General features: G+C 41.3%; 1 protein-coding gene across 12 annotated transcripts in view; it reads left to right on the forward strand.

Moving 5' to 3' along the window:
- Positions 1-3,930: 3,930 nt before the first annotated feature.
- The window catches only part of NFIA (nuclear factor I A), a gene marked incomplete at its 3' end in the record, with an annotated part of 384,408 nt that continues 370,152 nt past the window's right edge, over positions 3,931-18,186 (forward strand). For 6 of the 12 annotated variants that reach the window (XM_080656318.1, XM_080656320.1, XM_080656322.1 and 3 more), the window contains exons 1-2: positions 9,089-9,505; positions 14,957-15,488. In XM_080656318.1, the coding sequence (XP_080512444.1) occupies positions 9,479-9,505; positions 14,957-15,488 (559 nt within the window). In that variant the 5' untranslated portion in view covers positions 9,089-9,478. Of the gene's footprint in view, positions 4,359-9,088; positions 9,506-9,945; positions 10,003-14,956; positions 15,489-18,186 lie in introns of those variants that run through there. The other 6 variants (XM_080656311.1, XM_080656316.1, XM_080656315.1 and 3 more) reach the window with 3 other exon arrangements.

An 18,186-nucleotide genomic window follows, 5' to 3' on the forward strand; every position in this document is an offset into this window, starting at 1 on the left:
GTCCTCTAAATGCCCATCTTGATTACGTAGCCTAAAAAGTGCTTTGGATGATCTAGGATTTACCCAGGCATATCAAAAAAATGTGAAATATTTTTCTGTGTTCAATATTCAGCTTAGTTCACAAATCAAAAATTAAGAATTATTAGAAAAATATTGCAATTTTGAATTATATTTCTAATTCTGTAAGACTCTGATATTCTAGTCTCTGTACCAATGATCTGCAAGAAGATTAAAGTTTTTATTTGGGTCAAAAGCAAAATTCCTGGAAGAGCCTACTATTTTCAAGGCGTAAAGCCAGCCTACCTGCAAACATGAGGCTCTCAGTGGGGTTAGAAACTCAAAGTCACCCTATTAGATGTGTGCCTGATTTTCAGAGGCATGATGGGAAGTTACTGGAATAAAAATTCATGAGCCTATATAAAGACTCAATCTATGTAAGCTATTGCTACTATTACTGGTATTATTTTTAAATTAGTTTTAAGGATATAGAAGTGACAATTTGTGGGGTAAGGAGAGACTCTTTCACTAACAGGTCTTATTATACACTAGAGGCCCGGTGCACGAATTTGTGCACAGGTGGGGTCCCTTGGCCTGGCCAGCGACTGGGGCTGATTAGGGCATCTAGTCCAGTTGAGGGCCGGGAAGGGACTGTGAGAGGTTGGCCAGCCGCGGGAGGTTGGCTGTGGGAGCACACTGACCCCCGGGGACAGCTCCTGTGTTAAGCGTCTGTCCCCTGGTGGTTAGTGCACATCAGAGGAACTGGCCGGTCGGTCGTTTGGTCGACCAGTCATAATGGTCGCTTAGGCTTTTATATATAGAGATTTTTGTGGGCCTTTAAACTTGGAGAAGAACCTGGAAAAACTGCACTCCTAAATTGTCTCTGTTGATCAAAATCCTGAAAATTAATGTGTATGGTGGGTCTCCCTTGCTTTCTCACATCTCTCTCACCCTCTATTCTTCCCTCCCTTCCTCTCTCTTGTTCATTCATTCCTGCTGTGCTGTTCAGGACTTCATCTTCTCTCACTTTTTTCTAACTAGTCTTGTTGCCTCCATTGCTAGAATAATCTTTCTAATTTGCAAGTCTTACTTTGTCTATATTTAGGTTAAATATGTTTGATATCTCCCCAGTTTCTCAAGTGAAAGTTTAAATGGCTCATAAGGTTCTCCACCATCTTGCCTCAGCCTGCCTTTTTCACTTCATTTCTAGTTACTGTAATGCAAGCTAATACTAGCTAGAACAACTAGCCACAACCAAACACTACCCCATTCTCGGGCCCACTGCATACAGGAATGCCCTGCGCCTACCTTGTCCACCTGACAAATGCATACCTCTGACCCAACACAAATGTCATTTCCTCTTTGTTAGCCTTCTATGACTCTATACATCCAGGCAAAATCAGTCATTCTATCATCTATATTCCTATTGCCATTTAGGTATATCTAAGTTGGATATGGCACTTACCACATTACATTATTATTTACCTTTGTGCCTTGTCTCCCCCACTGGACTGAATGTTTCTTGTTATCAGAGATAATGTCTTACTGTCTGTATCCCCAGCTCCTAGCACATTCAATGTAGTACATGGTACATATTAAACAGTAATATTATTATTATTATAGCTATTGTATATTGAATATACATAGTATACTAGGCAATTACATATGTTATCCCATTTCCTAGATGAGGAATCTAAAGCTTTCAGAGGTTAAATAAATAGTAGGCCCAACATTAATACCTAAGTTGGACTCCAAAGTTTATACTGTTTTGCAGTGGACTAGATGGAAACATAAAAGGTCACTTTGGAAATAAGTGCTAACCTACCACATTAAACAGAGTTAATGAACTACAGACAAAGCAGAGAAAACTCACTGTTACCACCTACTGACAAGGCCTGGCTTGCTTAGCTTGGGGGCTTATTCAGACCATGGCATCTACAGAGCAATGCGACACAAGTTGATATTTCTTGTGCATTTCAAAGATTCTTCGCCCTTAACAAAACAGTCCTCTAGTGTCACAATAGGTCCATGTCCTATTTTGCAGGTGTTTTGTAACCATCTCAAGGTCACACAGCCTATCACCCGCTGAACTAGGCCTAGGACTTTTTTGGTTGCTTAAAAAAATTCTTTTTCTTTTTATTTAAGCCACAACATTCCATCAAGTGTTATTTCTAGGGTAAAAGTAGTATAACAAGTGGAAATGGATGGTCAGTGGAGAAGGCCAGGATTAAATGCCACAGAGTTTCTAGAACAAGACAATATCAGAATCTATAACGGGTAGACCAGAACAGCAAAGCTTGTCTAAGACCAAGGGCAGCCACAGTACCCTACCTCCCAGTAATGCTGAATCCTTTAGCTAGTGGTAAAGTGCAAGCTTAAAGCCAAAAATGTGGTTCAATATAAAATAGGAGGTTTCTCTAACCTCTAATTTAACTGTGCAAGGTCCTGTTATTAATTAATTAGGCACTTTCACCAAGGACAGTTAAGCAAATCAGACAACTGCCAGGTGGCATCCTATTCCTCTTGACTTGCTATTGGACAATTTTTTTTTATCAAGTGAGCTAAGCACACATTTTCCTATAACTCAGTTATTCAGCAAAACGTCCTAAACTACTTAAAACATTAAAAAAAAAAACAAAAAACCCACCACCACCAACAACAAAAAAACAAATGCAATAGCCTGCTTGTGATGTTCTCCATTTAATGGGGCACCTCTTCTCTTTAGAGTTGCCCTCCCCACCCCGCTGTGCTGGTAACTAGTTTGTTATTTAAAACAAACAAATAAAAGCTTAACATTGAATTATCCAGATCACCTGGTCTTATGGAGCCTGGGTTAATGAAATAAAATGAATCAGTAAGATGAAGGACTTAATGTTCTTAAAAATCTCCAACTATCTTATAAAAAAACAACCTTTTAAATATTAGAGCCTTTCTTTTTTTTTATATTTTATTGATATTTTACAGAGAGGAAGGGAGAGGGATAGAGAGCTAGAAACATCGATGAGAGAGAAACATCGATCAGCTGCCTCCTGCACACCTTCCACTGGGGATGTGCCCGCAACCCAGGTACATGCCCTTGACCGGAATCGAACCCCGGACTCTTCAGTCCGCAGGCCGACGCTCTATCCACTGAGCCAAACCGGTTTCGGCTAAAGCCTTTCTTAATGTTCTTAAAAAATCTCCAACTATCTTATAAAAAAACAACCTTTTAAATATTAGAGCCTTTCTTTAGGTGGATGGGAGGTTGAGGGGTGTGTTAAACTTTGTGGAACACAGGTTTTGTAAGCATATTGGCCAATTAGATGTTTGCTTTAAAGGAACAGCTTTTTCTTGAGGGAGCCCACCTAACGATTTTATGTTCAGTCATCTGCAGAGAATAGAGCCAATGTCTTTTCCTCTATGAACCTGGAGTAGAAGCTTTATTTCACTATAAGTTCTCTGTGACATTTTGCACTCTCTTGATTTAATGAACCAAAGAGGATCTTTAACTCTTGGTCTACACCAGTGCAAATAAAGGTTAAATCTCTCACTGGCCATCATGAACTAGCCTAATAACTCACGAGAGGCTATGGAAAAAGAAAATGAAAAAGCAGGTGTACAGACTTGATTAAAACGTTCAAAACCCGTACAACCGCAAGCAAAGGTACTATATCCTTACACCTCCCTAGCACCGCGAGGTCCGCAAGCAAAGGAACTTCAATGCGCCAAAAACAGGATCCCCACAAGCAGGGCCTGGTAACACAGGAGCTTTTCTGCCGAACAGTGACCGGACCGGAGCTTGCGCTGAATACCGGGGCTCCTATTGGCCACACGCCGTGGGGGAGGAGGAGACTGGCGGGGAGAGAGACAGGAGGAGGGGAGAAGGGGCAAGGCCTTTTCCCTGCCCCCTCCGGGTCCCATCCGTAGGCTGCCGCGGGCGCCTAGTGCGTGGTTACTATGCAAATTGCAGCGATTGCGGAAATAAACAAGGGCATAGGGAGAGGAGGGAGAGACTGCGAATCGATTGCAACTTCTACAAAGTCTCGTATAATCCAAAGCACAAACGGCAAAAGCAGAGAGAATCTGAGAACCAGCCAGCCCGGGTTGGATCGCTTTCAAAAGAGGAGAGAGAGACAGTGAGAGACGCAGAGAGCGCGCATTGCAATTGCAAAAGCCTTCTGATTTGGAGAGAGAGAGAAAAAAAAAAATCTCCAAGAAGCCTGCAATTGGCCAACAGCTTTAAAAAAAAAAACCTCTTCCGGGTTTTCAACGGTTCCAAGTTTATTTAGATTTTTTTTTTAATGCAAAAAAAGGGGACAACAAATGAAGCAATTCGTCTGAACATTTTAAAGTTTCTCACGTACTCTTTTTACATTGCAATGGTACGTGGTACATCTTAAACTTTCTATTTTGCGTTTATGCGGATATGCGTTTTATAAACAACAATAACGGTAGAATGATTTCGTTTAATGGCTAAAACTAAAATTTCTCTAGCTTGCATATGCATTTAAGTGATTGCTGGGTAATGTCTATTGTGATGGTTTTGTTTTAAAGATGTAGCTTTGTGGATGGCTTTTTTGCTATGTGCATCTGAGACTGGGTTTCCTTTTTTTTCCCCCTGAGATTTGAAAAAATTGCTGAGCTTGACAGATTTTTTTTTTCCTCCTAGCGCTTGCTCCGTTCCAGAAACATGGTGGGGGGGTCGGGGGGAATCCTGTACGTGCTGCTCTGTTCTGTAAAAAGACGTCTGGCCTCAGCAGTCAACCTAACCCGAAAAGAAATGTCTGGACTCGGAGAATAATTGACGATTCCATCCTCTAATCAATGGGACAATAGGGGAGATTGACAAAAGTTTTATCCAATCATGAGAAAGCTTGGGTGTACAATGGTTCGCAATTGCCAGAGGGGGCGGGGCAGAGAAGATCTGAAGTTCTCTGCGGCTCTGAAAGGGATGGTGTAGTTCAAGCTGTCAAAGCTACAAGCTCTTCCGGATTTTAGCAAGCACAATAGGAAAGAGTTTTCGAGTTTAAGAAAAAAAAAACACAAAACACGGATGGGGGATTTTTGCATGAATCTTATGCTTTCTTCACTGTCTTTTTGGAAAAGTTAGAAAATTTCTGCTAGAGAAATATTTAACTGCATGGATTATTATTTTTAAATTCGGAAAGTTGTTAACTGTCGTGGAAGGTGAGGTTCAACTTTTAAAAATGTTCAACTTTTAAAAACTTCCCTAAATTATGGGACTGTAGTGAGCTTTGGGAAGTAGTATATTGCATATTCAGCATTACAAAACTTCTTGCTCTGATTATCTTAGAAGCTTTCGCTTTTCCAGTACTTTGGAGGAATAGGCAAGCCTCCCTTTTTGAAATCCTAAACAAGTTTTAAGGACGAGAGAATGTTTCGCAGGTGGACTGACAGCTGTTTTTTAAATTTGAAAGGAAGAGGGAGAGAAAGTAGTTTTTCTTGACTTCTTTTGAATTCTTCTGTTTAAATATATGGTCAGTAGCAAATAGTATATTAAGACTGGCCAAATTCACATTTCTTCTTGTTACTACAACAACCCCTGTGGAGGGTATGTGTGGAAAGTTGCTGACTGGCTGACTCTTAGCTGGAATCTGGCCTCTTGGACAAGTCTTTGACACCAATCCAGTGGAAACCTACTGCAGTAGCTTATCTTGGAGACAGTAACTGGCAGCCTCTGACTAAAATATATCCATCTCTTCCTTCCCTCTGAGCAGAGTAGACACTTAATTCTGTTGAGAAGTGAGTAGAAAATAATATGGGCTCTTTCCCATCTTTGTATTATATCCCATGGAGCTATTTCCCAAGGCTTTAGGCCTTCTCATCAATTCCGGTTTGGAAATTTGATGTAAGAATCCACTTGCATGCTCAGTTCAACAACATGATTCAATTTAGGAATATAAGCATATAAGAAAAATCTGCACACAAGTGACCAGCAGGTCAAAAAACTAGAGAAGAAAAATGTTGAAAAATGCTAGTGATAAAGTCAGACTTGGTAAGAACTACAGTTAATGGTGTTGTCACTTATGAACCCCAATTTTACCTTTACTGCTTTGGGCATTAAAATCTAAATCATATTAATAAGATCTTCCTATTAAGTGACCGACCTCTAAAATGAGAGGTATTTGAGATGTACATATAAGTGAAACCTTATTGACGTAATTTATATATCTAAGAGGATTTCACTAAAACTGGCAAGGTAACATTTCTGCAAATAAAACACAGTAAATGCAAGGCTGGGCTCTGTGCCAGGAAGAATATGGATAGCCAAGAGCATGACAGGAGCCTCTTTTGCGCGGAGACAACCCCATTTCAAGGCAGCCTCCCAGCACTTGCAAAATAAATGATTGGAGCGGTTATTTCCAATAAGGGGTTTATACTTCCTAACAATAGGGCATTTATATGATTGCAGTAAACTAGTTTTCCTACTTCACCTGTGTTTCCTATACTGTTTTCTATGTCTTCCCTCTTCTTTCTTCCCTCCATTCCTGCTCACTCTCTCAAGTGTCTTAGTATCTTTGTGAACTCTGGACAAGGATTTACTTTTGCAACTTGGGAAGAGGGGAGAGAATTGGAAATGTTTTTTACCCCCAGACTGCCCTTTGAGAAACATCTGTTTCTTTGTGTGTGTATTTAAATTTATGCCTGTTGGAGAGAAAGTTACCAGAAGCCTTTTTGTAACTGTAACTCTTCTACTGTATTTTTCTCAATCGTGTTTCCAAAGACTGTAGTTGGAACTGTACTTTGTAGTGTTTCCCCCGCCTCCCCCCCTCCCCCATCCTCCCGCGGGGGAGGGAGTGGGAGCTGGCGGAGATAGGAGAGAAAGCAGGAGCGGATGTGAAGGGCTTTGGTGCTGAACTTGGATCCAGCCCTTGCCTAGAGGGCGCAAACAATCGTCCCATATCCAAAAGTCTTGCGAAGGGCGCCAAAAGTTACTTAAGATAATATTGCTAACCACAGAAAGCTGGAAATCGCGGGCACATCCACTGCTGCAACAAAAGAAGTTTTTAAAGTAGAAATATCAGCATTAAATTACTTTTCCCCATTCTTTTTCAACAAGGGCGACGTGCCAGTTTTTTTTTTTTCTTTTTCTTGAGATTCAATTAAAAGTAAGAATCTTTGGTATTTTGGAAGGAGGCAGATGTGAAGTCTATCTTTAAAAGAAAGATTTTAATCTGCTCTGGAAGACAGCTTCCCAAGAGTGCACACTTGAACAATAACTTCTCACTGTGCCTCAGTTACATGTTGGGACTGTCAGCCAGAAATGTCTATCGAGGAAACTTGGAGCGCCTTGAAGTTATAGATCCCAGCAAAGGTTTCGTGGCCAGGGATTTTGTCTCTGTAACTCGGCTTAGCTTTTAGGACATTTTCCCCTACTGGAATCCAAGAGGAACTAAGGAAAAGTGGTTGTTTAGTTTGGAAAAATGGGACTCTCTTATTAAAGGTTTAAGCCATTATTTCCCCTCACCTCTTAATAAATAATCTGAAATATGTCCAAGAATATTTAGAATCGGGGAGTGTGAAAATGGTCTCTTGAACATTCAGGATTTATTTTAGCAATAAACTAACTGGAGAACAAGCATAAAATAATTTAGACAAATGCAGAATATTTCCCCTGTACCAATTTTGTTGCCCCTTCATTTAAAAAGGGGGGAAGGAGCCTGAATGAGAATGGCCTTTAACACCTCACCTGACCCTCACCTGCAGAGTGGGCATTCCCACAGTGAATTTCCTCTTTTCAGAGGCTAAGCTATGTAACTTCTACCGAGGTGTAGATTCCCCTGTCTGTGTGCCAGTGTCTTTCAACGTGATACACTCGTCTTTCCTTTTGGAATTTTGAGAAGGATCAGCAAATGCAGCAGGCTGCAAAACTAGCATGAGAGAGACATGAGGAGAAAAGGATGGGATGGGAGTTTGGATGAAGGAGGTATACTTTTTTTTTTTCCCCAAGTAGGGAGGAGAGCCTAGAAGAGAAAATATGAGGTTAAAAAAAAAACTGGAAAAGCAGGCTTATTTGGCAACTTGCCAAACCCTAAAAACCACCCCCCTTTTCTGCCAAAACAATACTTGAGCAAACCTAAAATAATTGCAGGAAGCTCTTTTCCATTTTAAGAACTATTACCTGGGGGAGGAAAAAGGGGATCCTTAAAAGGCACCCTTCCAGCGGTGTCCAGGCACATGGACGGTAATGAGAGCCTGTGTCCAGTTCTGGGCACGCGTTTGTGGACCAGAATGATCTCTCTTCCCGCAGGAGACATCCCTTTAACATTTTTTTTTCCTAAAAAGAAAAAGATGTCACAGCTAAACCACTGTTGTTTCTGAACGTGATAGAACTTTTTCTATGGCGTCTGTATTCAAACCCACTTTAGTTTCACAGTCCTGGGAGGGAGAACGCTCATTAATCTCCGCCTCCCTTTCTCCAGACAACCCCCACCCCCAAATCCGGTGAATCTTCTGTGTGAAAATTTTCTCTACCACCCCCGGTCCTGAATGCCATCGGACTTAAGTGGCACAAAGTTTGCAGGATTTTGTGCATAATTATGTCTGCCGACCATCTATTCCCACAGAAAGCTTCGTTGGAGAGATCACAAGGCTTTTGAGCCATACCGCATTTCAGAGGAGAAGAAAGTTACCTAGGAGGTCCGATTTAAAAAAAAAATTTGCATACATGCAAAGTGACCCTCAGGCCTTGTCCCAGGTTCTCCTGGTGCCCACGCCGCGAACCCGGGGATACCGGACCACCTGGCAAAGTTGCCAAAGTCCTCCCCCGAGGTCCGCGAAGGTCTGCGGCGGGAGTTGGGGGATGGGGATGAGGAAAAGTAGTTTTGTTTGCTTAAGCACATCCTGTGGCAGCCTATAGCTGCCCGGGAGTACAGACTGTAACTGCTCCTCACTGCGTTACCCAGTAATGCGCTGAGCGGGGACGGAGTGGGGGGCTGTTGGGGGGGCAGTGGGACGGGAGAGCCAGCGAGCCAGGGAGCGGGAGAGGGAGCGAGCTAGCGAGCGCGAGCGGCCGTGGAGGCTCGGACCGGGCTGGCCGCGCGGCGCCGCAGCCGCCCCCTCCCCCCGCCCCCCCCCCGCCCCCGGCGGCGGCGCGAGCGGGCGGCGGCTGTGCGGTGCGGTGCAGAGCGGAGGCGGAGGCGGGCGCGCGGGCAGCTCACGGGCACCCGGCCGGGCGGGCGCGGGAGCGGGAAAGGGTGCGCTATGCCTTTAACGCCCGCGTACAGTAGACATGTATAGTGGAGTGTAGGGAAACTCTAGGCGGGGTTAAAGTTCAGCTCATGGAGCGGCAATAGCGCTGGCTGGCTGCAGTTGAGCCGAGTTGGAAATGTGAACGCAAGAAGCAGGCTTGATTTTTTTCTCCCCCTTCTCTCTCTCTCTCTCTCCTTCTCTCTCCCTCTTTCTCCTTTCTCACCCGCACTCACGCACACCTCCAAACCGCACACCCAGACGCACACGCACAGCCCACCGCCCGGCAGTTATGTATTCTCCGCTCTGTCTCACCCAGGTAAGCAGCTGTTTGGATGCGGAGGGGTTGGGGGGCCGGGGTGGCAGGGGCTGAGTAGGGGCTGGGCAGGGGGTGCCGGGGTCCGTCACGTCGGCTGGGCCCGGGGCATGTGTCTTGGTGTGTGCCGGTGTCTGCGTGTGTGAGCGCGTGTGCTCGTGGGGGGGGGGGGGGCAAGGGGGAAGAAATACAGCTTTAAGAAAGTAACTTTGTTTCCATGCGGGTGCATTCCTCCTGCACGGCCATTTGTGTGGGCACATGGCTAATGGCGCCCTCTTATTAATGCGTTAATTAATATCGGGGCGCTGGACTGCGGAACGGCGGTGCTTTCGGACGCTCCGCACGTGTTTCAGCGGGTTGCAGACCATGACACGCTGAAATCTGGACTCAGCGTTTCTGCAGCCGGGAGGCCGGCTCCTGTAGTTCCGCGGCGCCCGGGGAGGGGGCCGCCGACGGTGCCCACCGCACACCTCATACGCTGCGGGCATCCGGAACCCCCGGTGCGGGAGAACTAGGGTCCCCGCGCCCACAGCCCGCTCCTGGAGCCCGCGCCGTAGCAGCCTCCCCAAACTCTTACTTTGGTTTATTGTTTGTCAGCCTTTGGGGTTCAGCCGCGGGAGGGACGCGGGCCGGTGTCCCCGGCCCCGGCCGGGACAGCGCCACTCGGACGCGGGCGGGCGGCGGTGAGCCGGCCCCTGGGCTCCGCGGAGCAGGGCTGTACGGACGCGCGTCCCCCGCGCCAGTCGGGTGGAGCCTGCGTTCTTGTCGCTCGTCTCCCGTTTGCTTTCCCGAGTGAAAGTTTCGGTGCCGGGACGAGCCCACGCTGCGCAGGTTGGCGAGCGGCGGAGGCCGCGGGCCGCGGGCCGGGGAACGTCGGGCGGAGTTGGGCTCCCGGCCGCGAGCCCAAGCGGCGGCCCGGGCCAGACTCGGATCCCCCCCGCCGCCACCGCCGCCTCCCGCCGCCGCCTCCCGCCACCGCCACCGCCACCGCCACCGCCACCGCCACTGCTGTTGCCGCGCGACTCAGTACGCTCTGCGCGCAGGACAGGGGCAACTTTCTTCTCCGATCCAACTCGGAGCGTGGGTCTTTCTCGCCCCACCACCCCTCCTTTCCATGTCCTCCCTTTCCACCTCTCAGTTGTCTGCACCACCCCCAGGCAAAATATTGCTACTTCATGGCTCCAAATCTGGTCCCTTTTGAATGTATTATTTTCTTTGACTAAAAGGCACGAAGTCAAAAGTGATTTTGCGGTGGGGGGGGGGGGGGGGAGAAGGAAAGAAAAAAAGTGTGAGCCTTCATACTGTTTTGGTACATTGCGATCTGACCATTAATCACTTGCATGAAGTTGTATGCTTCTTATAAAATGTTTATTCACCACCACTCCCTTAAAAAAAAAAACCTGCTACCACTTCTTGCCTTCGTTTTGCAGGAGATAACGGTTTAATCGGAATACTTTCTGGAAGGCTAAAAAGTATCAATAGATATTCCTCCCCTCTGTAGAGTCTGGATTTATTTCCCACATGACATCGCTTCATATTGCAATATCTAACAGTAAAAATACTGGTTATTTGATCTCAGAAGACTCTTAAATGCATATTTTATGTTGAAATGGTCTGTTTAGGATTTAGGCCTAGCATTAATAATGGATAGCAGTTGCTTTTAGTTATTGTAAAAGTTTTTATTTTTTATTTTTCCCTAACCTCCAAAGTTCCTATTTTAGTAACTTGTGGAAGTATGGAGTGAAACTTTTCAACCACTCTGGCAAAGTTCACAATTGCATATGGATAAGATGCAAAGTGTAAGATAATTTGAATGAGTTGCAAGGACCACAGTGAAAATGCTGAGATTCAAAGACTGAAGTTCTAGCTGACAAAACTTTGCAACACATAGAACTTGTAGATAATACCAGTGTGCTGCAATAGTAGGATACATTAGCGTCTTCTCAAGTGAGCTCTCAAAATTAAATTTGTATTTTTGAGATGGTGTACATAGGATACCTGTGTATCTATGTAGGCCCAGGGCATAGTTATTTATTTAACAAAGTTGGATTTTCTTGGTTTGTGAGCTATTATCACATTAAGAAAGTTTTTTTTTCTTTAAACATATTTGGCAGTGTGATTGATACATTCACTAGGCCTTCTTCTGGAAGCACCACTAAGAGAAACGCTTACTTAGTATATCAGTTTGTGAAGAAAATACATGCTAAATAGCAAATGAGGGACATATATTTTATGATTTCTTCTTTTAAAAATTGATTTACAATTTATTTAACTTGATGGAATATTTATAGAGTTTTAGAGCCAATTTTAAAAAAGAAAAACTTAGGTAGCTTATTGGTCTCTAAAGAAAGTCCAGTAAGCACAGTGATAAAAGTACCCTCAATGAAAGAATAAACTCCATATATGTGTATGCAGTTTTTAAAAACTTTATCAGAAAAATGCTAGACATCTTATTTTAATATACATGCATATCATAAGCAAACAATGTACCTGGCCACAGAATGATAACACAGTAGAAATTTATAGGTGAACATTTGAGAAGTAGTCCCAGAAATGCCAGCATTCAGTGGTTCTTAAACTTGGCTTACTTACAAACTGATCAATGTTTAAGGTGCTGATTCAAAGTCATATCGCTTTGGAAACAGGTTTTCAGGTTTGTTTTTATTGGTGGACAGTAACTTTCTCACTGAGTACATATGTAAAACATTCTTTGTTTTCTCTTGACTATTTTGAAATATTACATAACTTATGGCTCTATGTTCAGTAACATTATTTGTAAAGGCATACTATTTTTTTAAAGATCTAATGTATGCTATACCTGGACATTTCCTACAAGTAAATGATATTCTTTAGTTCTGATGTTCTGGAATATTTCTAATTGTGAGTTGAGAAAGATAACTAGCACTTTAATGGTGCATGTGTGTAAAGTTATACAAAATATTGTGCACTTTTATTGGCACATTCTTGAAACCTTTGGGGAATAATAAGTTGTAAAAACTTTTGATGCAAAAATGGGGACTTAGATTATTCTTAATGTTTAGTTGATATAGTTGATCTTATTTAAGGATTTTTAGAATGGGATATATGGGCATTTGGTTGGCAGGTAAACAAAATCCTCTTGAACACGAATGAACGCAGTTCTCCGTTCTCCGAGAAACATGTTGAGAGTATCTTTGAGCACTTAAATGCCATATTAGAATGCTTATTTAAAATGTTTATTATTAATAAAGCTTTTTAATAAGAGAATGTTTTAGCATAAATATGAGTTGTTTGGAACTATGCTATTCTTTGCATTATAAAATAGGGCTGATACTTTAAAATGAAATCCTCCTTTTGGTGAAAGCTCACTTTGTAGTTAAGGTAGGCTCCAGGAGTTATTTGCATAATGCCATAGAGCCTTGGTCCCTAGCATGTCCTATGTATATAATAAAATCAGTCAATGTGAAGGACCATTTCAAACTCCAAATTTATGTATTTTAGAGCATTTCAAGGATGAGCTCAGAATTTAGTAATGTTTAAATGCTTTGTGGTATGGCATGTCTCTTAGTAGATAAACTGTGACTTGAAAATTGCCCCCCCCCCCCACCATTTCTCTCTTCTACAGTATGGCAGTAAGAAAGATTTTTCAAACATCAGAAATTGAAAAATACCAAGGGTTTTTGGTAAAGGATAATATAATTCTTGTATTTTCTTTTTCTGTTCCCTCTTCACTTAAAGAAGGCTCACATGTTATAAAAGCTGTCTTCTTGGATTCTTTTATTGAAAAAGAGCAGTTTTCAAAGTTAAACTTGAAATACAGAGCCTGAAATTTATTCGGAGAGGAAAAAAAGAAATCTCATTTATTGAAATGATTTATTATGTATTTTATTAATATATACTTTTCAAAACAATAATATGTGTTTAGATGATTGTTTATAATTTATAATATTTTAACAGACTTCATTGTTAAAATATTTTACCAGTTTTAACCACTCAGTTTACATTTGAACATTTAAACATTTAATAATTTTTTAATAGTAGTAGTATTTTGGACACTGCAGTTAATTCTATCTCCAAAGTATATATTTAGCTGGATATTACAAACTGAAAAAGAATGCATTTTATAATATTTGTCTGCCCTATACCCTTTAAAAAAGTCATCAAGTATATCTTTGATTTTCTTATTCTCATTTATTTGAAAGTAAATAATTTATCTTTTTGGGGGGTTGTGCGGCGGAGAAAAGTTATGTAAGATTAGTGTGGGTTGGTTAATCAAAAGTTAGATGTACCGAGAAAGCTTTGTGGAGGTTACTGTTTAATTTTTTTAAATTTTATTTTTATATTTACTAAGAAAATGTCAAGTAAAAGAATCAAACATCTTCAGTAAAACAGTAAGAAAAATTTAAATATTTTAAATTCCATTTTATTTTCAAATTACTTGAATTTTAAGAGGCAACCATGATGGTTTTTCTGGAGTCTCATAAACATTGAATATACCAGGTTCTCCTTTTTTTCTGTGAGAAAAAGCCTGAAATATTATTTTCAAAAGTTAAATAATTATTTTGTTTTTTGAGGAATGATCATTACTGAAGGCATTTCACAATCATATCAGTAAATTAAATGTATTTAGTTGCAACACTGTTGTCACAGTGACACATTCTGTTTACTATCTGGAATGTACGCTTTTCTTTGTTTTTTTCCCTCCCCCCCACCTTTTTGTTTCATTCCCATAGTCTCAGCAATTATGTCTTGAACATAGATCTTTTATTTTAGTCTGATGAATATCAGATTCATCTCTTCTTTTGTATGTGGTCCTCTGCCATATTTTTCTAAGTTTTTGACTAAAAATATTTATGTACAACTGGAATACTTAAAAAGGAATTAAGATGTTACCAAAATGACTAAGACTCAGATCAGAGTCTACATGCAGTGTTTTTAGAGGGAAAGTCTTTATTTTCATTGATCGCGGAGACGATTTCTGCTCCTAGACTTCCACAAACATTGACTGGCATCTAAATGTTTAGGATTTGCCAATCTGGCGGCTGAACCCTGGCTGTACTACAAGTAGTGAGGTCAAGGCTGGAGCAAAATTAGATATGCCTTCCTTGAAATAGGGTTAAGATTATATATTGTTATAAGCATTCCGATAAACTTTACTTACTAACTAAAGGATTTGCAACGAAGACTGGACCATAGAACCTGGGATGCTTTGGTGACTATACCAAAACATTTTTTTAATTTTTAGCAATTTTCTTCTTTGAGGTTGTGAGAAATAATACCGGTCGCTTTCTTTTTTTCCCTCTCGGACTTCCCATAGGGATTCTATATACGATTTTGGTAATTTAATCCTCGCATCAAATTTCAAGTGAAATAAAGATTGTTTTTTTTTTTTAAGGTGACCATCTGAAAAAAAAAAAAAGTTGTTTCTTTTTGTTTTCAGTGTAGTCATACTTTTGTTTCTATTCATTTCCCTAGGATGAATTTCATCCTTTCATCGAAGCCCTTCTGCCCCACGTCCGAGCCTTCGCCTACACATGGTTCAACCTGCAGGCCCGAAAACGAAAATACTTCAAAAAACATGAAAAGCGTATGTCAAAAGAAGAAGAGAGAGCCGTGAAGGATGAGTTGCTAAGTGAAAAACCAGAGGTCAAGCAGAAGTGGGCATCTCGACTTCTGGCCAAGTTGCGGAAAGATATCCGACCTGAGTACCGAGAGGATTTTGTGCTTACAGTTACAGGGAAAAAGCCTCCATGCTGTGTCCTTTCCAACCCAGACCAGAAAGGCAAGATGCGAAGAATTGACTGCCTCCGCCAGGCAGATAAAGTCTGGAGGTTGGACCTGGTTATGGTGATTTTATTTAAAGGTATCCCGCTCGAAAGTACTGATGGCGAGCGCCTTGTAAAGTCCCCGCAGTGCTCTAATCCAGGGCTCTGTGTCCAGCCCCATCACATAGGGGTTTCTGTTAAGGAACTCGATTTATATTTGGCATACTTTGTGCATGCAGCAGGTAAGTGCGATGGTGAGAAGTCCTTCCACTTTCTTTTGTGTGTGTTTCTTTCCTGATGACCCCTGTATGTGCCGGGCCATTCTTGAACGCCCTCGTTTGCAGGCTCTGTGCACATGGACAGTGTGGTTTCAAAGGTGGGCCAATGTCAGAACAGCCCCGGAGTCTGGGGTGCCACCTTCATTCAGATGGAAAAGCATAGCTTTGAGAGAATTCGCACTAAGTTGAGTTCTTTTGGCAAGTGGCGTTATCAAAGGTGTTGGGTAGTCAGTTATGCTTATGTTTAAATCACAATTTTTGATGATGAGCAGAGAAGCCTAATAAAAACTCTTGTAATGAAGGGTGTATTTTACCTGGCAAGTGATCTAGTTAAAAAGCATGTAGTTTGGTAGTGAGGCAATATTTTTAGTGGCTTTTCTTCTGGGAATGTTTTTAACCTACGGGGGCCTCTTGAACACCTTGCTAATTAAGATGAGGTTGGAGGTGAGATTATTGTTATTAAATTGCTGATCATTTATGAGGGAAAAAGAATTACATTAATATGCAGACTTAGTAGCTTTGTATTTAGGAACTTTTAGTGTTGTTTAAGATAACTAAGGAAAAAAGCAAACCAACTCTTTAAGTAATTGATGGAGAGGTTAACCTTAAAAGTAACCAACCTATAGAGTGCATGAGTGCATTGAGAAATCCATATTGATAATTGCTTTAGTGAGTTGCTTTGATTCGTAATAAAATTATTTATTGTTTCAAGGCTGTTTTCAGGGCATGTTTTACCTGTGCATATTACAGCAGTTAGAGTAGCATTCAGGATAAAACTCAATAGTTTTATTGAGTTAAGGACTGGATAAAATAATGCATTTTTACCTTGTTCCTTTCATCTTGTTTTAGACAAAAGGCTCGTTGTGTTACGTGAAAGCTCAGATCTTGTGTAACTTGTTGACTTTTTATATGTACATATCGGTTGTGATAGATCACCTTCATGGCAGTTACTTGAGCCTGATGGAAGAAAGAAGGTTGTGGAATCCTACCAGTAGATTGTTTGGGGGTTCATATAATTTCATATTTTTTCACAAAGGAGAGAGAAGATACTATCTGTAAAATCAACACTACTGTTTTGCAAAACATTTTTAATTATAAAGATGCAAGCTATATTTTAAAGAAGTGAGCTGAAATCCTATTCTCTATTATTTTTCTCAATATATGTTTCAGAAAGAGAACTTTTGTTATCCATCTTTCCTTACATAAGAAACTGGAGAAATTAACTTTGCAAGCATGTCTCATCATCATTTGCATTCTGTTGGTAGGGGATAAGTATTTTAGAGGATGTGATCTGTAAGTGTTTAAAATATTTGGGTTTCTGAAAATGTTTATATGTAATTATAAGAAGTGCCTGTTGCTTCAGCCAGTTTTGGGTGGCGGTAATGAAAAGGCACACCTCTCAAATGACCATTACACAGGAAAAGTAGTCCTTTCTTAACTCCTTTACCATCCCATTGTTGTTATTTTGTTTTGTGTTTTGAAAACGCCAAGTTAAATTTTTAAAAAAGTTATTTACATATATAAGTGGAGATTCTGATAGGGAAAGGCAAGGTGCAAAGAAAATATGGGTGTTCTAATTTTTTAAAATGTAGTGTTTAATCTTTTTAATATTTAGGAAGTAAGTATTTTTATAAATTATAAGAAATGCTCTAATTGAAAATTGAGGGTGCCAACAGGTGATGCACATCATGGTATGTTTTGTCCTTGCTTACAAGGTACTATCAGAATGAAATACCTGTTATGTTTTTATCGGTGCGAGCAATATCTATTCTAAGCTTTAGATGTAAACATTTCCTTTAGATTTAAGTAATGCAGCCTTTCTAGCTATTGCCATGACATGCATTCTCTTTTGTTGTTGATGCTATTACTTGTGCTGTTGCTCCAAGTCCTTGAGCTAACAGTTGCTGGTTGTTTCAATACTTAAAGGGTGATGTTGGTAAAATGACATGTAGACGGTTGCTTAGGAGAGTTAGCATCCTTATTGCTTATGAAAGATTTATTGACAGCAACATGGATCAGACTACCTTTTGGTTTGGTTTTCCTGATGTATCCCAGAATCCCTTGTCGGGCCTGAACGCCAGCCAAGTGCCAGGCCATTGGTTTTACCGGAGCAGAGCGCAGTAATGGCTGCTTCTCTGTGCGTGTGCTGCAGGATGATTGCAAAAGGAAATATTAGGGCCCTTTTGTCTGAAAATATTTCAAATTTGATTTAAGAGATTTAGAGACCTGTTATTTGTGGAAGGGAAGCTGCCAATACAAATATGAGGTAGGCCGGTCAACTTACATACAACTGATTTGACAAGCATCTGTTATAATACTGAAGATTTGTAAACACTAAACAATGTTTTTACCTCCTTAAAAGTTTTGAGAACTTGCCAGTATTGGCAGGAGGCAGAGACTGTGGAACGTGCTTCAAGAAACATGCCAAAATCATTGTGGCCTTTTCACCTAGAATCTGCTCCCCCCACCTCTCTCTTTAAAGTGTTATATATTGTGTTCTCCCCCAAAGTCTTCTTTTTCCCCCTCGCTGGCCACAAAAGGGAGGTTTTGTTTTTTTTTCCCTTCTAAAAAATGTGTACAATTATTGCTTTATTCCTCGGCCTCTTCTTTGGTAGGAAGTTGAAATCTTAGAACACACATATAAATGCTGGAAACTAATGCA

Source organism: Plecotus auritus, assembly GCF_963455305.1.
Source record: "Plecotus auritus genome assembly, chromosome: 2".
NCBI classification, from domain to species: domain Eukaryota; kingdom Metazoa; phylum Chordata; class Mammalia; order Chiroptera; family Vespertilionidae; genus Plecotus; species Plecotus auritus.